Below are 16089 nucleotides of genomic sequence, written 5' to 3' on the forward strand. Positions count from 1 at the left end.
GTTCTTACAGAGCACCCAGTTCTCAGCACCCACATGGCGGCTCGTAACTCCATCCAGGACTTCTGATACCCTCTTCTGAAACCAGACACCCATGTTTCTCTCTCTCTCTCTCTCTCTCTCTCTCTCTCTCACACACACACACACACACACACACACACACACACACACATGCGTGCACACAGGCAAAACGCTCTCACACAGATAAATGTACAAACAAGTTCACAGTTAATCTTGGCTACATAGAGTTCCTGGCCAGCCTGGGCTGCAGGGCTCTACTGCACAAAGGAGTGAAGGGAGAATGTCAGGCCCTGGTGTGTGGGAGGAACTGAGGAGTCCAGCGTGGGAGGAGCCTCACACCTGTGTCTTATGGTGGACCTGAAACAAACTCCCGGGACAAGAGTTCTGGAGTTGGTTTCTCGTGTTCAGTGGCTTTGGCACACGGTGCGCGCAGTACATCTTTGCTGAGCAAATGAATGGTTGGCTCCACTGAGAGCCAACCTTGATTCCTGAAGGTCCGGGGCAGTTGATGGTAAGCAGGTGATAAGTGTTTGCTCAACTCTACTGAGCAAAAGCTCCAGTTCCAGATGGAAGTTTGCCCCCTCCCCCCATTGCAGTACGGTCTGCACCCCTTCACCCTCCCTGCACGTGCGGAGGTGGGGGGCAAGAGCCTGCGGGAGTCCTCCTCAGGCTTCATCAGCACTGCTGGTAGCTCTGTGGGAGGGCCGTGGGCTGACTTGAAGAGCAGAGCCTTGGCCATAGAACAGGGGCAGCGGAGGCTGCTCATTTACTTCCTTCTAAGCTGCAGGTAATCAACTCAGAGCTGTTTGCCTTGGCAGAGCAGCCATAGTGTTGTCAACACAAAGAGAAACAGCCTCCTTGATTCAGCTGCTAGGTTACAGCGGCCCTGAGGTCATGGAGCCTTTGGCCATTTCCCATAAGGTAGGAAGGAGTTCACTGCTGCGTTGGTAACGGGAGTCACAGAGGCCTCCTGTCTTGTTAGACTAAGCCCTGCCTGCTCTTCGCTCTTGGGCCTGTAGTTTCCTCCCTCTGTTGTTCCTGCTTCGGAGCCAGAAATCACGTCTTTCAGGCTCTGGTTTTCCCCTCGGATCTTCCTCTCCAATTTTGTTTCTCTGCCTCATGCTTCTGTGGATATATTCTTTTTTTGAAAAATATTTCTGTGGATGAGTGTTTTCCTTGCATGTATGTGAGTGCTCCAAGTATGTACAGTTATGGGCTGGTGAGATGGCTCAGTGGGTAAGAGCACCAACTGCTCTTCTGAAGGTCCAGAGTTCAAATCCCAGCAACCACATGGTGGCTCACAACCATCTGTAACAAGATCTGACGCCCTCTTCTGGAGTGTCTGAAGACAGCTACAGTGTACTTACATATAATAAATAAATAAATCTTTTAAAAAAAAAGTATGTACAGTTACCACAGAGGCCAGAAGAAGGCATTGGATTCCCTGGAATTGGAGATACAGGTGGTTATGAGCCACCACATGGGTGCTGGGAACTGAGCCCAAGTCTTTGGCAAGAGCAACGAGTGCTCCTACCCAAGGAACCGTCTCTCCAGCCTTTATCACCAACTACCCCCTAAAGAAAGGATCTTTGTATGTAGCCCAGGCTGGCCTTGAATTGGTAATCTTGCTGCTTCAATTCTCAAGTGCTGGATTACAAACACGTGCTACCACGCCTGGCTCTATAATGCTTTTAAGTACATGTGATTCCTTTGCCGTTTATATAATTTTCAACAGTCTTACTTAGCGGTACTCTTAACTCGCTTCTGCTGGGTAAAGTCAAGAACACTGATGTCACTGCGGCTTCGATGTGCATCTCTCCAGGGACCAGTTTTCTCCAAGTCTCTACTAAACAGGAGTGACTTCAAGTGGGGTTCATGGGAAGACGCACAGAGTCACTGTGCAGTCTCGTTTCCCAGCAGACTGGAGAGTGGGAGGAGTTCAAGGCCGGCCAGTGAGTGACTCCTGCCACAGGGCCTGCGGGCCACGTTTTCTTTGGCTTCGTTTATTCCAAGCCAGAGTGAGAGAGAAGTAAACCTGGCCTCCAAGGGGGCGCCAGGGGGCAGGTGGTGTGCTGGGTGAAGAGGCAGATGGAGAACCTGAGGGCTGCTGAGCAACAGGGCGCTTGGGTGTGTGAGTCTGAGCACCAACTGCTTGGGAGGACAGTGTGAGTCTCTGGCTGTTCCTGCCGCGGGCTGCACCCACCACGCTCAGGTTTCTGGAGTCCCACCGTGGGCGTGCACCCACGCTCAGGTTTCTGGAGCTCTCAGAAACGGCCAGGTTGTTTGCTTTGAGCAGTGTTAATACATAATTAACACTAAAGCTTGAGCCTTCCTGCCCCTCTCAGCTCTCCTGAGCTCTTACTTAGTTCTGATTTAAGAGCATGGTGGAGATTAGGGAGGGTCATAGCTACAGCAAAAATGGAGGCATAACTGTCCCATTGAAATCACTCCCAAATTCTAGTTGTACCGACTTCTTTTGCCAGCAGACGAGAGGTAGGGCTGAGGGGCATCTTGTGCAGAAAGCTTGCCTGCGGGATGCAGAGCTTGCTTCTGTATTGTTGATTTTATATATATATATATATTATATATATATATAAAATATATATATATAAAATATATATATAATATAATATATAATATATATAATATATATATAAAATCAACAATATATATATATATAATATATATATATATATATAAAATCAACAATATATATATATATATATATATATATATATATGTATTTTTTTTTTTTCCGAGACAGGGTTTCTCTGTGTAGCCCTGGCTGTCCTGGAACTCACTCTGTAGACCAGGCTGGACTTGAACTCAGAAACCTGCCTGCCTCTGCCTCCCAAGTGCCGGGATTAAAGGCGTGCACCACCACTGCCCGGCTTGTATTGTTGATTTTTAAGATGACAGAGTGCATCTGTGCTCAGGAAACACTCTGTGATGCTGTCGTGTTGTTCTGGCCGGCAGTGCTTGGATGGGAGGGTGCACCACAACCGAAAGCATTAGATCTGTGGGGTGCAGTGGGGAGTGAAAGGCATGTTTGAGGTCACTTGGGCAGTTTTTAAGGCTTATAACAGTGCTTTATCTCTCAACACGTGCTGTGAAATGCCAATGATTTAATGAAAAAGGCTCAATTTCATTTTTATTTATGTGTGTCTTTGTGTATGTGTGCACAAACAAGTATCTGTGTGCATGTGCGTGCGTGTGTGTTCGAGTGCCTGTGAACTCCAGAAGAGGGCGTCAGGTCCCGTGGAGCTGGGGTTTATTGGTGGTTTATTGGAGCTGCCTGGTGTGAGTGCTGGGAACCAAGCTTTGGTCCTCGACAAGAGCACCAAGTGCTCCTTGAAGCCGAGCTGCCTCCAGCCATGCGGTTTCAATGCTTTAATGTGAATTAACACCTCAGCTCTCTTTATTGCGTCCCTGGGACCTCCAGTTGATGTTTAGCAGGCAGCAGTATTAATGAGCCACTAGGAGGGAGCTGGGAAGGAGGCTCACTCGTAAGGAAGAGTTCTCTCTAATTCCCCACTCTTCTCCCTTGTTCCCTTCCCCTGAGCTTGCTTAATGTGCTCCTTGTGACTAATCTCTCCTGAGCCACGAGCTCCTCTGAGAATCTGGTAAAAGCTATGGACTGCCCCCCACACCACCCAGTGCACAAACAGCCATCTCCATCCATCCATCTCCTGGAAGGTCATGGACTCCCAAGTTGGAAAATCTTGCTTCCTGTAAGTAGTGATGGCTGTAGAGGCAAATAGAGCCAACCTTTGTGGCCCCTGCTGCACGCATGGACCAAGAGGGCTGAGATTTCCTTTTCAGTTTGATAATTTCAGACAAACTTGGCATATGCTTGAAAGTTGGGGAACATTTCAAATGTATATCAAAGGAGAGGTATTTGCATAATGAATCATATATCAGTGACAGTGAACACACACACCATCTTGTCTCTTCTGTTTCCCTCCACTCTCCATGGAGCTTACAGGGGTGCACACTGCTCACAGGGGTGCACCTGCTCACACGGGTGTGCACTGCTCACAGGGGTGTGCACTGCTTACAGGGGTGCATGCTGCTCACAGCGGTGCACACTGCTCACAGGGGTGCATGCTGCTCACAGGGGTGCACCTGCTCACATGGGTGTGCACTGCTCACAGGGGTGTGCACTGCTTACAGGGGTGCATGCTGTTTGTAGGGGTGCATGCTGCTCACAGCGGTGCACACTGCTCACAGGGGTGCATGCTGCTCACAGGGGTGCACCTTGTTCACAGGTGCACACTGCTCACAGGGGTGCATGCTATGTACAGGGGTGCACACTGCTTATAGGGGTACATGCTAGTACAGGGATGCACACTGCTCACAGGGGTGCACCTTGCTCACAGGGTGCACACTGCTCACGCTGCTTACAGGGGTGCATGCTATGTACAGGGGTGCATACTGCTTACAGGGGTGCATGCTGTTTGTAGGGGTGCATGCTGGTACAGTTTAGGAACTGTGCTGGGCTTTAGGAGATGCTCATGGCCCATGGCAGGTGTGGTGGCACACACCTTTAAGCCCAGCAGAGGCAGGTGGTTTCTGAATTCCAGGCCGGTCAGGGCTACATACTGAGATCCTGTCGTAAACAAAGCCAGAAGAAAGGAACTCATGGACAGCTAGGCTAGAAAAGCAAAACAGGTGTGCTTGGTTTGTTTTTGTTTTTACTTAAAAATGGTTCCTTGTCAGGTGGAGAGATGGCTCGCTGGTTAAGAGCACTGGCTACACTTGTAGAGGACCCTGGCTCAATTCCCAGCACCCAAAAGGCTGCTCACAACTGTCTCGTCTCTGGTTCCAGGGGATGTAATGCCCTCTTCTGGTCTCCCCCAATACCAGGCACACGTGCACAGACATGTATCAAAACACCCTCCACACAGTTAAAAGTACACAGGAAAAAGTTCCTCAGCTGTGGTGTAACTCGCGCGTGTGCAAGGCCCTCGGCTCAGCCCCAGGACAGCACAAGGGAAAGGGAGCAGAGATGATTCTGTAGGAGTCTCCATACAGCCCAGCTGTAAGCAGGGCTGGTGTGCGGGTGGAAACTTCATCAAATCGGTGTCTGAAGTTACAGCCATTGCTTTAAGAAAGATGTACTAAGCACACGTGATACGAACATTTTTGTGCTAGGTATAGGGCTATAATCTTTTTTAAAAGATTTGTTTTCTTTTAATTTTAAGGCAGGGCCTTGCTATGCAGAAGTGGATGACCCGGAACTTGCCCTGTAGACCAGGTTGGCTTCTGTTTCCTGAGTGCTGGGATTACAAACATGCAATACCACACCTGGGTTGTTTTTTTGTGTATTGTTTTTTGGTGTTTTGTTTTGTTTTGTTTTTCGAGACAGGGTTTCTCTGTGTAGCCCTGGCTGTCCTGGAACTCACTCTGTAGACCAGGCTGGCCTCAAACTCAGAAATCCGCCTGCCTCTGCCTCCAGAGTGCTGGGATTGAAGGTGTGCACCACCACGCCCGGCTTTTTTGTTTGTTTGGTTTTTTATATGTGTGTGGGTATGCTTGCATGAGTGCAGTTGCCCAAGGAGGCCAGAAGAGGGCATCATATCTTCTGGAGCTGGAGTTATAGGCTGGTAACTGAACTTGAGTCCTTTGCAAGGGTATACATACTCTTCATCACTAAGCCATCTACATGCGCACACACGCATACGCACACGCACACGCACACACACACACACACACACACACACACACGTCATTACTATTAACTAGGATTGCAGTGTGCCATCAGGACAGAAGAATTGGGGGCTGAGTTAGTTTGGAAGTGAGGGGCAGTTACCACTCACAGCAAGTGCCTGCTAGTATTCCTCAAGTTTCAGATGGCTCTCAGGTGTGTAATTGGGGTCGACTGAAAGGACAGGACTGGGAGTCTGATTTCCTCCCAGTGGTCTGTGACGTTGGGTGTAGTTATTTAATGTGCTCTGGGCCTTGGCTGCTCACAGCAATGGGAAAGAGAATGGCTGGCTGGCATATTTGCATCTCAAGGTTATTATGTAGTTCCAACTAAGAGTACAGGCCAGCCGCTGGGTTCCCTCTGGGCATCTCAGAGCGTCTTGGTGTACACTGTGGTTCCAAGTATTTGAATGAATATTTGTATATTTTGGTGACTACTTGCATATCTGTTTTTAAACAGAGGCCAGATGAGGAAGCTGTGGTGGATCAGGGTGGGACCAGCACAATTCTCAACATTCACTATGAGAAAGAAGAGTTGGAAGGTGAGTCCCAGGGACATCAGGGGACATCGGGCTTGGAAAAAACAGACCCGGGTTCATGGCCCGACTTTCTTTCTGGCTGTGAAACTCTGTGGGGGAAAACACTTAACCTCCTTAGCCTTGTCTTCCCTGGTCTTGAAAAAGAAAAAAGCTGAGGTGATGAACCCCACCCGTCCAGTCAGCTCATCAGAGACCTGAGGCAGTGGTCAAAGAACTGGGAAGCGCGACATAAAGGCTAACAATCACCTTTTCTTTGAGGACGCGAAATACTCATTTAGCTCCCTGAGGTTTTTTGTTTTTTTGTTTTATAACCTCATGGAGATATAAAGTATCAACACATATTCAAAAGCAAATAAAATATCAGTCGTTTTTAAAAGGCCAGTTTGGCGTAATTTACTACTCGCTCTTCTGTTCTAACTATGCCCATTTCTACCTGATTAAAAAAAAAATCTAAGCAAGCAAATGGAACACAGAAATAGACAAGAAAAGACTCTGAGAGAGTTCACAGTAAACGTTATATAAAACCCGAGTGAGATGGAAGTGGGAGGGGCCACCCTTGTTTCCTGGCTGACCCCAGCTTCTCCTTGGACTGTTATATGGTGTCCTGTGTTCCTTTATCCTGGGGGCAGGGTGGGAGGGGGTGGCCGGATTCCTAATCAGGGCACCTCATTAGTGGTGGCATTCCTTATCCTGGAGGAAGGTTTGTGTCCCGAGCAGCTTTAATAAGGAGCCAGGTCCATCTCTCAGTGTGAGAGAGGCCACTGCGCTTCCCCTGCATGCTCCCTGACTGCTATGGTTCAGCTTCCGATGCTCAGACAGCGTGCGATGGTGTGTTCTCTCTGAGCTGCCTGTTCCCACCGTGGGCCTTGCATCAAACTGGTCCAGACCCCAGAGAAAACTCAGCCTTTGGATGGGGAACAGAGGAAAACTGGGGGGACTGACTCGGCCTCTGTGTCGGTTCCCTGAGAATGTGTGTGGGTGGCGGGTAGCAGGTGGCGGGTGGCACTGCGTGGAGTAATGCCTCTCTGAGTCAGGCACTTTATACCAACTCTTTTTTCCTCTGTAGTCTGTTAATGTCACCCGGCAAGAAGATCACTACCACAATTTTGAGCCAAACTTGAAGCAAGCTTTATTAAGTGCTGGCCAGAACAATGGTCACTGACCAGTCCCACACCCAGATTCTCAGAGTCTGGCATGGGAGTGCATTAGCCAGGGCTTTAAAAAGGCAAGGCCCACAAGGCTGCATATCTCCCGCCTACATCCAATCAGGGGCAGGCGTAGTGCTTCCTGCCTGAGCACCTCCTGCCTACATGCGATCAAGCACATCTGGTGTAGTTGGGACACCCAAGCTTGTTTACAGAAGCAGACAAATGCATGACTTGTTATCATACATGAACAGCAGCCCCCAGCATTCAAGGAAATTGTCTGTTTTTGTGCTATAACAGGTTAGAGGCTTTGTTTTATAGATCTCTTAAGCACAGTCATTTAAACATAAGCCCTAACTCCAGCCCTCACAGTACCTCAGGCATGTGCTGGTGTGTTATCCTCTGTAGGCTGTGGGAACTGACTGGGTGGCAGGGGAGACTCATGGAATCCTCTCTCCTCAGTCTGCCGTGGAGCAAAGCTGGCAGATCTAACCTCACCGCCCTGCCGCATCATATAGACATACTCTGTGACGCACCCCAGAGTGTATTGCTAGCAGCTCCGCCATCCTCTGGCTGTCACCCTGTGGACCTTAGTCCTCCACTGAGAAGAGAACGTGTATGAGTATTTTCTGTGTCCTTGGGAATAGCATAACAAACTCCCACAAGCTGTCTTGGATTTTGAAGGCCAGGCCTCACCCATCAAGGTCAGCTGCGGAGCTGTTGGGAGCAGCATCTCCAGATGGCAGCATCCCCAGATGATATCACCCCTTTCTGGTTCATGCTCTCCTCTGCTGAGAAGAAAGCTGGAGGATGATACATTGTGGAGGGCACTGTGTGGGAAGTGGCCTTTTAGGACCAGATCCTTTTGAAAACTTGAATCTCTCCTGTTAGTGCTTAAACAGTAGACTACATGCAAATGGGGTCCCAGTCCTGAAATGTCAGAGCCAGAGAAGAGGAGAGGGACAGGAGTTTTCTGAGGGTTGGGTATCTATGGGTCCCACCCAGACTCTCATGGAGGTGAAGCTGCATGCGGGGTGGTGGCATCACCTAAAGGCACACAGAGAAAAAAAACAAAAACAACCCAGCCTAGCTTTAATAGAGGATGCCATCAACTGCTCTGGTTGAGTGAGGCACATGCCATCTCTGGGGCTGCTGAGAAACCCCATGTCTTCTTTGCCCTTTATTTTGTATCCTTACCCATGTTCCCGTACACCATTCTCAGAGCCCTTGGTGACAGTAAATATGGGTCCTTTTGAGTGAGCTGATTCCGTCAGTAAGAGTTACAGTCGAGAGCAAATGTGAACGGAGCTTTCCCGAGATAAGTCAGAACAACAGTGCGTGGTGCGTCTCAGGGGGTGGGGTCTCTCGCCCTGTGGGCGACAGGGCACTTGTGTGTGTTAGAGGATTGGCTTCTCCCATTTTTCCTGGCAGGCCATTACTCCTGATTAAGTCCTAGGTTTATGACTCGACGTCAGCTTAATGCATTCTAATACACTTTTAACAAAGGCAAGACCCACTTGACCATATTTAAAACTTTAGAGGCTTGTCTGTGTTCCACATGTAAGACTTCCCCTGTGTGAACTGACTCGGAGTCACCCTGTAAGCCCTGGGGAGCAGAGCATCCGTTAGTGCTCACTAACGAGCTGCGAGCTGCGTGCGAGTGCTGGGTAAACAGTGCACAGGGCGGCGCGCTCCACAGGCCCCTCTCTCTGTGGGTGACTCATGCCTGAGATGTCTCTTCTGCTCCAAAGATCCAGTGTCTCATTCATGGCTGCTCGTGTGTGTGTGTGTGTGTGTGTGTGTGTGTGTTCATGCATGCCGCCGGCCTCAGTAGGCTGCTCTGGCTGACTGAGGAAAGGAACGAGAGGCTGGATAAGAAGGAGGGGTGGAGGCTGAGCTGCTGGGCTGGGCTGGGCAGTGGGTGCCTGCTTGGTTGGATGACCAGTGAGGTGATCATAGGGTTAGGTTGGTGGGGTCACCGGACTGGCAGAATCCAGCTAGCGGCTTGGGCTTTATTTCCTGGTGTCTGTTTGCCGTCTGTTCTGCTAATTTTACTCAGAAAAATCTGAGTCCTTGCTTCAGAAACCCTAGCTCAGAAACTGACGGGCCATTTTTGTGACAGCCATTTGGTCCCTCCCAGCTCCGACCCTGCTGAACTAGGTCTCATTTTTGGCATGTCTTTCTGGTGTCTTCCAAAGGCAGGGAAAGGCGCCTCCTCTCCTCTAAGATGGATGCTTTTCCTTCCTACAGAACCAGCATCTAAAGGACATCCTTCTCTCTATGCCTGACCTGCCTGGTGGGCATTTAACTTTTGAGGCAGATTGTATGGTATGTGCTCAGTACATACAGAGCCTCTCCCTGTGCAGTACCTTCAGCAGCACTGCCGAGATTCGAACAACTTAAGCATTGTGTTGGCACCTAAGAATGGCCGAGCCTGGACCTCCTCTAGGACCTAGAACATTAATTAGAACCTAGATTTACGACATCGGACAGTCTGAGGCCCTCCTTGCTTTACTGTGATAGTCTCAGTGGGTATATTAGTCAAAGAGACGAGGCCTGATAACGGGTTCTAGTGTTTTTCTTTTGAGAATGTAGATACAATTAAATGCTAGCAGTTTTCCAGAGTGGGTGCCCTGGGGGCGGTCAGAACATGGTCAAAGAGAAGCAGTAGTCACAGCCTAACTGTTGGGACAAGAGGAAGCTCGTGGTCGAGACGGCTCTAGCAAAGCCTGAGTGATCTTCAGGCCTTTACTTAAGTCCAGCTCTACGCAGATACACGGAATTTCTCAAGAGTCCCATCACCATTCGGGAGGCTGATTGACGTGATTATCTAGGATATGACTAAATTCCCTGTGAGCGGCTCCACGAGCTGCTCCTGCAGACCTCTTCTGCCCCCGTTCTCCTCTTCCCACCTGGCTCCAGCCCCACTCGCTGCCCTCTCACTGTGGAAGCAGCGTGCACATCCACCTTAGCACACGCACTGGGCCCTTGACTGAAGGCACCCCCCTCTGAAGCCCCCTCTCCTGAAGCCCCCTCTAATGTCCCTTCTTTCTCACTCAGGAGGTTCCTTCTGAGGTTCCCTTATTCCTCCTTTCACATGGTAGTCCCCAGACGCAGTAGCTCCCCAGTCTAAGGTAATCAATTGTACTTAAAAGAATATCTTTTAGTTTTCATTATGGCTGTCTTCCCTGAAGACTTTGTGCATATTCCAGCTGTTGGGACAGAACCCAGCACAATTAGGTGATGCCGTACTGTTGCCAGTGCCACCATGGGTGACTTCAGAGATGAGCTGTGGGGATTTCACGGGTGTATTAGGGTGGAGTGCCACCAGTAACGGATGGCATTCAGTTTGCTGGCACTTTGCAGGGCGCCCTGAGAACGCCAGAGACATGTGCTGTCTAGCTTTATGCCAGCTCTGCCCGGTGCAGGGTCACCTGGGAAGAAGGACTCTTAGCTGAATTGCCACCATAGGACTGGCCTGTAGGACAGCCTATAGATGTGGTGGGACCAGCCCATTGTGGGCGGTGCCACCCCTGGGTAATCTTAAGAGAAAGTAAACTGAGCAGGTCATGAGGACCAAAAGGGTGAGCAGCCCCCCTCCGTGGCCTCCACACCAGCGGTGTCCTGCTCCCCCACCCCCCCCCCCCGATTCCTGCCCTGCTTGAGTTTCTGCCTCTGTTCCTTTGACGATGGACTGTATGTGGTGTGGATGCCTGAGCAGAGAGAACCCATCTCCTCCCTGAACTGCTTCGGGTCCTGGTATTCTACCACAGCAGTAGTCACCCTGACTAAGACAGTCTGGAATCCTACATCTTAGCAGATGGCCACTTCTGCTGTTCCTTCTTCTACACCCAGGGATCTGCCCGTCCAAAGTGTTCTGATATGCACATGACAGTCTTGAGGTGGGGGAGGGGAGGTGCGTACTTCCACCAGAGAGCATTCTCCCAGCCTCCCCACATGCTCACAGGTCTCGGTTAGTCTTCCAGGCGTTGTTGTTCCTATTTTGTTTTACAAAGAAAAGGAGAACTAGACAAATGTTAGTGTAGCCCCGAGCTTCCCCCCCCCCCCACTGTATTGGATGATGGGGCACAGGCTGCAACTCACGGCTTGTGAGGGAGGATGGCGACTTGGCAGCTCTCCTCAGAAAGTCTGACTTCTGGAAAGTCTATAGTCTGAGGTGTCTGCCCTCCCCTGCTGTGTGTCTCAGGCTGCTCAATGTGCCTGTGAGCACACTCTGTAGATCACACTGGGGATTTAGCTTCATGGTGGAGTGCTTGCTTGCCCTGGAGCACTCTGGAGCAAGTGCAAGGCCCTGGAATCTGGTGCTCAGCTCTGGGCAGGGCTGGGTGGGAGGAAGACACTGTGCTTGGTAAGGTATGGGTGCCGGAGGAGGATCAAGGAGGATCAAAGCCAGGACCTTAAGGAGTGCATAGGTGCACAGTAGGGAGTAAAGCAGTTGCTGGGCTGTAAGCAAGGCAGAGAAAGTGTGGGAAAAGCTTTAACTAAGGGCCCTGAGTAACTTTGAGGAAGGTGACAACACATCTCCTAGGGGAAATCAGAAACCCTGCTGAGGAGGCAGGGGAATTTGCCCTGAATTTTGGGTGAATGCTTGTGTAGAAAGCCCCAACACATTTGAGGAAGAGCAAGCGGCCTGGCTCAGGTTAGAGACAGGGTGAGGTGCCGGGGCTCCGTGGGCGCAGCAGCTGTGCAAGGTGGATGGAGCTGAAAGCAGCTACTCTAGGGCTGGTGAAGGTGCAGAGGTATGCATACGGATGGTTTTCCAGATGTTCTGTGCCAGCACGCAGGGCTACCCTGCTCTCCAGATGTTCCATGCCAGTATGCAGTGCTACCCTGCCCTCCAGATGTTCCATGCCAGTATGCAGGGCTACCCTGTTCTCCAGATGTTCTGTGCCAGTATGCAGGGCTACCCTTTCAGCTCTCTTGAGCTGATCACCTGGGTCTCACAGGGGCCATTTATTTTCATGTTGACTATGTGAACTTGTCGTAAAGTAAGGAACATCCAGAGAAAGGGCTGAGAGCCGAGCATTGGAGTCCTAAGTTCACAGCGGTGAGCCATGATCTGGGCTGTGACCTGTAATATTACTTGAGGTATTAAATTTGTTAAAAAGGACACCTGCTTCATCAAAGTGGGAACAGAGAAAGGCTTGACATCTGTGACCTGTAGGACCCAGAATGAGAGGTACAGAAGGGTAGACGGGAGCATCTGAGGTAATTCTGAGTTCCCACACTGAGGTGGTTTTTGTTTGTTTGCTGGGTTTGTTTTTGTTTTATTGGTGATTTCCTGTTTTGTTGTTGTTGTTGGTTTTTTTTGTTTTTGTTGTTGTTGTTGTTTTTTGTTTTTGTTTTTTTTTTGAGACAGGGTTTCTCTGTGTAGCCCTGGCTGTCCTGAAACTAATTCTGTAGATCAGGTTGGCCTCCTACTCACAGAGATCTGCCTGTCTCTGCCTCCTAAGTGCTGAGATTAAAGGCACTTGCCACCATTGCACTATCTACAATGTCTCTAAACCCAGCCTCATTCCTTCTGACTTACCGTGTCTGTCAGCAGTAGTCTAGATGGTGTAGTGTCCAGTGCAGAGCTGGGCCCCTGCATGGTCTGCCAGCACCGTGCTGAACATGTTTTCCTAGTTACTGCTCTTGACTGTCCTGTGAGTTTAAAAAAACAAGCTTTAGTGTTCCTTTTAGAAGATGAGCCAAGTGCTGGGCAGTTGGTGGTACACGCCTTTAGTCCCTGCACTCAGGAAACAGAAACAGGCTGATCTGAGTTTGAGGCCAGCCTGGTCTACAGAGTGAGTCCCAGGACAGCCAGAACTATGCAGAGAAAGCCAAAACCAAAACAATTAACAAAGAATCTAGAGAGAATAGATGACTTGTTTATGTCATATGGCTAGTGATGAAATGGAGTTTTGAACCCAGGGCAAGCTGACTGGAACCTTAACTGCTCTTAACCACTTTTCTAAATTACCTCTCTGCCAAGACCTGCCACAATTATCATATAGGAATTGCTTCTTCAAGTAGCACTCACTTTACCCTTGTGATAGCAATAAGTAACATATATTCATAGTTTGTATGTCCGCTTCCCTCTCACCTTTCTTCTCCCTCCCTCTCCCCTTCCCTCCTTCCCTCTCCCTCCTTCACCTCTTCACTTTCCCCCTTCCCTTGTGCATGCTCATCTGTTCTGCTGCCCTGCCCCCTTCCCAAGCCCTGCTCCCTTGACCTCCCCACGAGTCCCAGCCATCATGCACTTTCTCATAGGTAGCATGTATGCATAATGAAGCACACATTCTTCAGTGTGATTGTCACAATATCTTTTGAGGTTTCAGCCAAGTGCAGGACAAAGGAAGACACAACTCCTGTGTGTGTGTGGGGGGGGGGGGGGGGGAGGTGGGGTAGGGGAGGGAGTTGTCTATGAAGTTTAAACATTCCAGAAGTGACCAATAAAAAAACCCTGTGATCTTTTTGCTCTTAATTATGCCACACCCTTTTGTGGAAGGAATTCTCTCTGAGTTTTCTGCTTCCATCCAGGTCATAGAACTCTGTATGTGGGGGTCCGGATGCCGCTGGGGAGGCAGAGCCATCGGCACCACCGCACTCATGGCCAGAAGCACCGGAGACGAGGAGGAGGGCGGGGCAAAGGAGCCAGCCAGGGCGAGGAGGGCTTGGAAGCCTTGGCCCACGGTAACACCCTGGAGCGAGGACAGAGGCCCATTGTGGGGAGAGGTGGTGAGGCGTGGGAAATGCAGGAGGAGCATAGCCACGCAAAGTCATTGTCTGGGGTTCCCAATAGGAAGGAGTGCGTCTAAGGATTAAAAATGCCTTCCTGAAAATTTACATTTCAGCACCCCAATCAACAGTGTCAGAATTCCTTCGCTAGAGAATTAGCCATTTCCTTTTACTGAAATTTGTCAGATCTCTAGGAAACTATAAACACAACAAGACCTGTTTATGTGCTCAGGTATTTTGCCTACATGTATGTTTGTGTGCCATGTGCGTGCCTAGTGTCCTTGGAGGCCAGAAGAGGGCGCCAGATCCCCTGGGACTGGAGTTACAGGTGTGAGCTGGCATGTGGGTGCTTGGAACTGAACCCAGGTCTCTAGAAGAACGGCCAGTGCTCTTAGCCACCGAGCCTTCTCTCCAGCCCTGGTTTCTAGGTTCTCACGGGACTTCTGCGAGTGGTCTCAGTTGACAGCTCTGCTCCCTTGTGCCCATGCTTCCACAGGAGAGCCTTTCCTCTAAGAAAAAGGAATGTTTAAACCTGTATTCAGGGCATCTTCTATATACCCCCAAGCTGCTAGGCAGAATGCTATTTTTGTTCTATTTTGGAGGCTGGTACACATGCAGACATTTCTCTCTCCGGTTGGTTTCCTAGACACCCCGTCTCAGCGTGTTCAGTTCATTCTTGGCACTGAGGAAGATGAAGAACACGTGCCTCATGAGCTCTTCACAGAGCTGGACGAGATCTGTATGAAAGAGGGGGAAGATGCTGAGTGGAAGGAGACGGCCAGGTGAGTGTGGGGTAGACACCTGCCTGCTGCAGCAGGCCTCTCAGCAGGCCAGGCCTGCTTGCCTCTTGTCTCTTCTCGGGTAACGTGGTTACCAGTAAGCCTGGCTCCAGCTCTCCATGGTGCAGGGTCAATGCATGCACTGTTGTGGACATTTTCCGCGGCAGAGTTAAACAGGCTAGTTGGCAGTGAGTCTTCCCTGTTTGTCTCCCTGGGTTTCTGAAGTCACACAAAGCACTGATAAAAATGTTGTTGTTTTATGAATGTGGTATCACTGTGTCCTAATGATGTAGAATTTTAAGAATTATGCTTATTATAGACAGTTTTATACCTAACGATTTTTAAGGGGCTGGAGCACTTGGCTCAGTGGTTGGAAGCACTGACTGTACTTCTAGAAGACCCAGGTTTGATTCCCAGAGCCCACATGGCATCTCACTGCCTGACACCGTCATACAGATACATGCAGACAAGACACCAATGCACATACAATAAAAATAAATATTAAAAAAATGTAAAACAAATTAAGCAAAAGAAAGTGGCAGTGTCCTTCAATCCTACTGTCCCAAGGATAAAACTAGGAATGTATTTGGGTCTTAGACCTATATGTGTTTGTAATTTTGTGTTTGTCTCTGAATAAAAACAGGATGAGATTTGCACTGTACCACAGCTTGCTTTTCCCACTTACTCTGTGTCTGAGCATTAGACTGGGAGTTAGTGTTCAGCGTGACAGTTCAGGTTTTGCCCTCTTGCAGACCCCACCCTCTGTCTCTGGCGTCTCATGTTGGCAATGTTTGCAGGTGGCTGAAGTTTGAAGAGGATGTGGAGGACGGGGGAGAGCGCTGGAGCAAGCCTTACGTGGCCACGCTCTCTCTGCACAGCCTGTTTGAGCTGAGGAGCTGCCTCATCAATGGCTCTGTCCTTCTGGACATGCGTGCAAGTAGCATAGAGGAGATCTCAGGTATGGGGCAAACGATGGGCAGAAGAGTTGGGCGTAAACTGGGAAGTATGAGAGCCAAGCATTCTGGCTCACACCCGTAACCTGTCATTAGGAAGCTGGAGAGCGGCCGGGCGTGGTGGCGCACGCCTTTAATCCCAGCACTCGGGAGGCAGAGGCAGGCGGATTTCTGAGTTTGAGGCCAGCCTGGTCTACAAAGTGAGCTC

The 16089-nt window shown here is 49.8% G+C and overlaps 1 protein-coding gene across 1 annotated transcript in view; it reads left to right on the forward strand.

Moving 5' to 3' along the window:
• Positions 1-16089, forward strand: part of Slc4a8 (solute carrier family 4 member 8) — a 54182-nt gene that overhangs the window by 4753 nt on the left and 33340 nt on the right. The window contains exons 2-5 of the mRNA XM_021182731.1: positions 6185-6266; positions 13952-14104; positions 14796-14931; positions 15726-15886. Coding sequence (XP_021038390.1) covers positions 6185-6266; positions 13952-14104; positions 14796-14931; positions 15726-15886 — 532 coding nt within the window. The remainder of the gene's footprint in view (positions 1-6184; positions 6267-13951; positions 14105-14795; positions 14932-15725; positions 15887-16089) is intronic.

The sequence above is a fragment of the Mus caroli genome, chromosome 15, assembly GCF_900094665.2.
Source record: "Mus caroli chromosome 15, CAROLI_EIJ_v1.1, whole genome shotgun sequence".
Classification (NCBI taxonomy): Eukaryota; Metazoa; Chordata; class Mammalia; order Rodentia; family Muridae; genus Mus; species Mus caroli.